Here is a 7413-nt window from a genome sequence, read left to right as displayed (position 1 = left end):
AATGGAATCTCGTCCGTGATACTAAGCACTACGTCTAATCAAAATGGCGGACAGGCAAGTTGACCTTTTAGCTCTCCGGAGGTCGAAGGTAAAACTTATACCTGATTACCCCATAATGTCCAATCTATGATTTATCTAGAATACCTTTACCCTGCTGTACAACATAATACAACGCTTTCAAAATTGTTCTAGGCTTGTCTTTATGTCTACTTGTTTGTTTATTTTACACCTCTAAAGGAATTTTACGTAAAATTATCACATATAAGTAGGCCACAGCAAGTAAATTTTATGGATAACATCCTCTGCAGAGGGTTTGCGGAAAAGGCTGGGCTGTCTACCTGGGCTGTCTACCTGGGCTGTCTACCTGGGCTGTCTACCTGGGCTGGCTATCACGTCAGGCTACTCGGACCTACGAAAGCCCATTGGGACAAAAGCTGTTTTAGCAGTAGGGGTTGTTTGTGCTCAGCGAAGAAGCTGTGTCTGAAGGATCTGTGAATCATGTGAATCATGTGAATGAGCTGTGTGAAGTGGCAGTGTGTGAAGGAGCTGTTTGTGAAGCAGTTGTGTTTGAAGGAGCTGTGTATGTTACATAACCCAGAGGTTCTGGGTTTGAATCAGTTGATATGCCACCAATCTTGGAAAGCAAGTACGCTGCACTTGAAAGTTCACCAAAAGGTCAACAACCAGGTACATCAAACAGATGGAAGATACTGAAAGACGCTATGACAGAAACAAGCAAAGAAGTCCTGGGCTTCAAGAAATCTCTGAGAGAAGCATGGATTAGTGACCAAACATGGCAGCTGATTGATGAGAGGAAGAACCTACATCGATTAAAACACAATAGGAGCTCAGATAGCAGTGCTGTCCATCAAGAGTACACCAAGAAACACAAAGAGGTGAAACACAGTGCTCAGAGGGATAAACGAGTGTGGATGGAAAGACAGGCTGAAGAGGCAGAGCAAGCAGCAGCCAGGAACGACATGCGCACAGTATACCAGATCGCTAAAAAGGTCACTGGTAGCACAAAAGCCAGTTCAGGCCCCATCAAGGCAAAGGACGGATCCCTCCTCTCGAGAGGAGAGGACAAACTTAGCAGATGGGCGGAACACTTTGAGGAGGTCCTTAACAGACCCAACCCTGCTTCACCAGCAATAACAGAAGATCCACAGCACTTACTCGAGATTAACACTGGGGACTTCACGGAAGAAGAAACAAGTAACGCCATTAAGCTACTTAAGAACAACAAATCACCTGGCATGGATGGCATTACTGCTGAAATGCTCAAGGCTGGAGGCGAGTGCACTGTTAAGTGGATGTGTCAGCTCTGCAATCAAGTCTGGAACGCTGGGAAAGTACCAGACGACTGGAAAACTGGAGCAGTGGTATGCATCCCGAAGAAAGGAAATCTTGCTGAGTGCGACAACTGGAGGGGGGTCACCCTCCTGTCCATACCAGGAAAAGTATACTGCCAGATGATTCTCCACCGCATGCGAGACGCTGTGGACAGAGAACTCCGGGAACAGCAAGCGGGTTTTCGACCCAAACGATCTTGCGCTGAACAAATCTTCACTCTGAGACGCATTATAGAAAAGTGTAATGAACTACAGACACCACTCGCTATCAGCTACATCGACTTTACCAAAGCTTTTGATTCTATCCACCGGCCTTCACTGTGGAACATCATGCAGATGTATGGACTGCCTCCCAAGTTGATATCTGCAATCAAGGGGATCTATGCCAACTCAAGATGCTGCGTAAGGACCAGTGATGGGTACAGTGACTGGTTCGAGGTAGCAACGGGAGTACGTCAAGGATGCGTGCTTTCACCCATCCTCTTTGCCCTCGCCATAGACTGGGTCCTATCCAAGGCAACAATTGAAAAGGGTATACAGTGGGTTCAAGATCAGAAACTGTCGGATCTGGATTTTGCAGATGACATCGCCGCCCTAGCAAAAACCACTCAAGAGCTCCAGCCATTAGTGAGTGACATTGGTTCCTCAGCAGCTAGTATTGGCCTTAAGATCAGTACAAAAAAGACCAAGAACATGTTGTCAGGAGCCCACCCACCAGCAACAGCTGTATTCATCGACCAGGATGAAGTAGAAGTGGTAGAGAATTTCACCTACCTTGGAAGCTCTATTAACAAAAAAGGGGAGATAGATAAGGAAGTGGACTGTAGAATTGGAAAGGCCTCAGCAGCATTTAACCAACTGGGAAAGATCTGGAGGTGTAAGAAACTTTCTCTTAAATTGAAATTACGCTTTTACAACAGCAACGTCTTGTCCACCCTACTGTACGGCTCCGAATCATGGAATCTGAAAATCAGCCACGAGAAGAAGCTTGACGCCTTTGACAGCAAGTGTGTGAGGAGGATCTTGGGTATCAAGTGGAGTGACTTTGTCTCAAACAAAGACATAAGAACACAAACAAAACAACAGACAGTGTCCTCCATCATATGTAAACGACGGTTGAGCTGGCTAGGACATGTGGTCCGACTCCCACCCGAGAGATTTGCACACCAAGTTCTTCAGTGGGAACCGCAAGGTCGGAGAAAGAGGGGCCGTCCTAAGATGAACTGGCAGCAGACAGTTGATAGAGATCTTCTGCTAGTGGGCAAGAGATGGAAGGACGTAGCGAGACTGGCCACAGATAGAGCATGCTGGACTTCATTGACTGCCTCATGCGTCACACGACGTGGGAGCTACTAAGTCTAAGTAAGTAATCTTGTGCACTTGGGAAGGGCTCTTAACACGACTTTACTCCCTTCACTAGGGTAGAGAAAAGAGTACCTAGCTTCGGTAAGGGCCCTCCCTCAGATAGGGCAAAGAACCCACCACACTTACGGAAAAGACTAGGCGTCCTTCCTTCCGAGTGTAAGTGGTTCAAAACCTTAAGTCCTATGGCCACACCTGGAGTAATTGCTGTCGTATTGAGGTCACCTGAGTTAGCACCGAATGGCAGCAGTTCCAGACCCTTGCACTTTAATTTAGCAACGCTTATTTTAAGCTCCTCACAATTCAATTGTTGATCCTAATGTATGGCGCAGAAGCCTGGACCCTGACAGCCACTAAAGAACGGCTCCTGGCCGCCTTTGACCAACTAGCCACCAGTCTTAAGACTAATCCAATCAGCCCGATAAGTCGTGTTAATAGCCCTTCCCAAGGGTACAAGATCGGTGGCATATCAACTGATTTGAACCCAAAACCTCTGGGTTATTCAACACACACAATAGCTTCACACATAGCTTCTTCATTGAGCACAAACTGCTACCCCTACTGCTAAAACAGCTCTACTGCTAAAACAGCTTTTGTCCCAATGGGCTTTCGTAGGTCCAAGTAGCCTGACCTGATAGCCAGCCCAGGTAGACAGCCCAGGTGGACAGCCCAGGTAGACAGCCCAGCCTTTTCCGTAAACCCCTCTGCAGACTGCAAAAATAGTGCGATAGGGAGAAAAAAAAACAAGATGTGTGAAAAAAAAACAAGATGGCTACATTTTCAAAAATAGGCACCATAAAGTTGTGATGAATGTTGTAACAAGAATTAAAGGGACAAAACATGGTATCAGAGCCAACAAGGCATTGATTCCTGTATTCAAGACGTACTGGTGTGGTAAAAGTGGCACTAGTGTGGTAGACTGGCATCACCAACAAAGTTGGTAACCACACTCATGCCATGGCTTCCATATTGGTGTCACTTTTACAACTATCCAATAAGTTTCATTTCTACAACTACAGCCCTGGGTACCTTGCAAGTGTCACTTCTACAAGTACAATTATTGGGCTACAATACAACATATCTGCTCATTTTGGTTACTTTATCGTCATGTTGACCATCCCTGCAGAAGAAAACAATTCTTGTTTTTTTTCCTGAAATCAGGCGAAAATTAATGCGCGCGCTGATGTCATCCATAAAATTGACTTGCTGTAGCCGTACAAATAAAAACAACAATTGGAATATGGCAATGTTATCTGGGGTCCACACTACAAAACGGGCAAGCAAGACAGAAAAGGTACAGAGAAGGGCCACAAAGATGATCCCTACTCTCAGAGAACTGCCTTACAGTTGCAGACTTCAGAGACTCAAACTTCGATTCTTGTAATATAGGTGGCGGAGAGGGGACATGATCCAGGTGTTCAAAATCTTTAGAGGATCAGGACAGTGGGGGTGGGGGGGTGTGGGGGGGATGGCAATTTCAAGCTACAGGTCCCAATGGCAAGGACTAGGGTAAGAAGTCAAACTATCTGCACAAGGTATGTTAAACAAACGACTAGTAATACTTCTACTATCATTGATAATACTACATGAAATAAAATGTAATCTAACAGCGTTTGACATAATGCAAGACCAGGGTTCGAAATACTTGAAATACACTGGTGCAGGTAACGTTGACAATTACCTGCACCAGACAAATTTAACCTGCACCACTCTAAATTTAGATCATACTAAAATTGTTCGGGAACCATTGCTATTTTTTCTCTTTTATACTTTATAGGTGGTAACATTCAATGCAGCTAATGACATACACAAACACCTACATCATAAGACATTTATGTATAAAACCCAGTACATAGACCACTAGTGCAGGTTAGGTGCAGGTAGACATCAGAAATACCTGCACAGCTCCAGTTTTACCTGCACTAACCTGCATATACAGGTGGTATTTCGAGCCCTGAAGACTAAACTCTGTTATATCGATATTTGCTAGTTAAGGTAGTATTTTTAGCTAGTATAATATCAGCATCAGCTCATCATTGCAGCAGTAATATACCAATTATGATATAGAATACACGTGTCTCCGTAAGCTAATTAAGCTAACATTTTAGCTTGTGTTGCATGATATGAACATTATATAATACATATATTTTAATTCAGTTAGCGGTGCACACTATCTAAGTATACTGAAAACAGCGGCAGGATTAATAGATATGTTCAGAAGACGTAAGGCCTAAACGGAAAGGAAGCGGCAAAACTCAAATTCCAGATCACTATGATTTAAAATTTGGTGCACGTTGATAGACAATGTCAGTCTCTATAGTAGTGCGAAGAAGAAGAAGTAGTGCGACTAAAATGCCGTCTCGGTGATCCCACAATCCTATATTTTTATATAATTTTTCACCATTGTGTTTGACCATGTGCAGGTATACACTTGCTATGAAGCAGAATAGTCGCTCTGATCACAGTTGTGTTTTCAGTCTTCACCTATATCTTTTAACTGATCGTCCGTTAGGATGGAAAGAAAAGAAGAATACCTGCCCATCGTCCTGTGTACACACTTGCAAACTGTGTTCCTAAGTGTGTTTCTCCAAGTGATTCCTTAGATGCCTTTTGTCTGTAACAGAATAGTCGCATTTGTCACACTTGTAACGCTTCTCGCCTGTATGCGTTGTCATATGTCGGGATAGGTCAGACCTGCGAGACGTTCTGTACCCACACTCTCCACACATGTAGGGTTTGTCTCCAGTATGTATGGCCTTGTGTTCAGTTAAAGCGTGTTTCAGTGCGGCAGAATAGTCGCATTTATCACATTTATAAGGTTTCACACTTGCATGTCTGCTCATATGGCGGGATAGGTGAGACCTGCAGGCTGTTCTGTATCCGCACTCATCACACATGTAGGGTTTTTCTCCGGTGTGTTTAGCCACATGTAGGTCTAAGTTACACTTCGTTGCTGAAGCATAGTCGCATTGATCACATTTGTAAGGTTTCTCACCTGTATGTCTTCTCAAATGTACCACTAAGGAAGATCTGGCAGCCGTTCGGAATCCGCACTCCCCACACATGTAGGGTTTTTCTCCGGTGTGTCTAGTCATGTGTTGGTCTAACTTGCTTTTCTTCACAGCAGAAAACGTACACTGGTCACACTTAAAAAGGTTTACACCTGTATGTCGTCTCATATGTACGGTTAAGTCACTCTTGTAAGCCGTCCTGTATCCGCATTCCCCACACATGTAGGGCTTTTCTCCGGAATGTGTAAACATGTGTTTGTCTAAGAAACTTTTGTGTGGAGCAGAATAGCCACACTGTTCACATTTATAGGGCTTCTCGCCTGTATGTTTTCTTATGTATCTTAATAGGTTAATCTTTGAGGCAGTCCTATAGTCACGACTGTCCACAGTGCGTTTCACCGCAAGCCTGTCCGTCTGCTCTGTTTGACCCTGTGCTGGAGGATGGTAGACAGATTCTATTCCGCTTTTTTCTCCGCATGGAAAGTCCTCTTGCTTGTTCTGCTGCCTTGTCTAACTTCTTGATGCTGCTTGTCTTGTCCCCATGGTGAACAGTTGACAGATTGTCCAAAGCGACCTCACCTCTTCTCTCGTCCATTTCTGAAAAGTACAATAAATCCTTCAAAATTGGAACTTCATGTAAGATTAAAAAAAAAAAAACATTCCCATGCTATCTTTACCTGTCGTGTACTGGAACAGTAACATATCTAGTCTTCTCTATTTACATGTAGTACAACAAGGTGTGGTCTGTATCATAGATCACGCACACGCACACACACACATGGCCTCGCGAGGCCGGCAGTCAGATAAGGCCAGCAATCAGCGACCCAGTACAAAAAGAAATAGCCAGCAAAAGTGTATTATGAGCCAAAAATGGCCTGAGAGAGCCTGCTATGGAGGCTACACATGCACAAATACACACACATACACATAGTGACACAGAGAAATGCACAAATACACATACATACATACATAGACACACACACACACACGAGAAACAAACTAGGAGACCTCCTACGCCCCCATGCAAATGCTTCAAAGGCGTTACGGTTTAATCCAAAGAGTTATCAACTGTGCCATTATTACTGTTAGTCATTTTCGATGGCCAAGACTCATAGCCCCCATTCGTAAAGTACAAAACAATTAGCAGACGAAGAGTAGATAGACAGTCAACAAATGTCTTACCTTCCATTTTATGGTGCTATCTAGTTGGCAATGTATGGAATCGTCTTAAAAACGGTCAAACTAGGAACAACGGAATCTTGTCCGTACTACTACGTCAAATCAAAATGGCGGACAGGCAAGTTGACCTTTTAGCTCTCCGGAGGTCGAAGGTCAAACGTATACCTGACTACCCCATAATGTTCAATCTATAATTAATCTAGAATGCCTTTACCGTGCTGTACAACATAATACAACGCTTTTAATGTGGCGAAGACGTAAACTGACTCTGTATGGAAAATCTTTTGTTATAAAAACTTTAGCTTTGTCGAAAATTACTTACAATATGTCTATGATTCCGACCCTGACTGGGTATTGAAGAAACTTCAGAAACTATGCTTCACGTTCCTCTGAGACGGCAAGCCCGACAAAATAAAACGTAATGTACTATTCTTTAGTTGTATGGAAGGGGGGGGATTAGTTTAAATGTAAAAAGTGACGCCACGGCCCTAACTAGCCTCCCACCTTTT

General features: G+C 43.8%; 1 protein-coding gene across 1 annotated transcript; it reads right to left on the bottom strand.

Moving 5' to 3' along the window:
• Window positions 1-5287: 5287 nt before the first annotated feature.
• Window positions 5288-5611, bottom strand: LOC118408175 (zinc finger protein 525-like). Its single transcript, XM_035808811.1, has one exon. It carries the CDS (start codon window positions 5609-5611, stop codon window positions 5288-5290), a length of 324 nt encoding a protein of 107 aa, XP_035664704.1.
• Window positions 5612-7413: the final 1802 nt, after the last annotated feature.

This window comes from Branchiostoma floridae, unplaced genomic scaffold, assembly GCF_000003815.2.
Source record: "Branchiostoma floridae strain S238N-H82 unplaced genomic scaffold, Bfl_VNyyK Sc7u5tJ_1560, whole genome shotgun sequence".
In the NCBI taxonomy this organism is placed as follows: Eukaryota; Metazoa; Chordata; class Leptocardii; order Amphioxiformes; family Branchiostomatidae; genus Branchiostoma; species Branchiostoma floridae.
This window is presented reverse-complemented; position numbering and strand designations above follow the sequence as displayed.

Bases quoted from the DNA above. Each gene is read 5' to 3' on its own strand.
- LOC118408175 (XM_035808811.1), bottom strand. From the start codon at position 5,611: ATGTGTGATGAGTGCGGATACAGAACAGCCTGCAGGTCTCACCTATCC.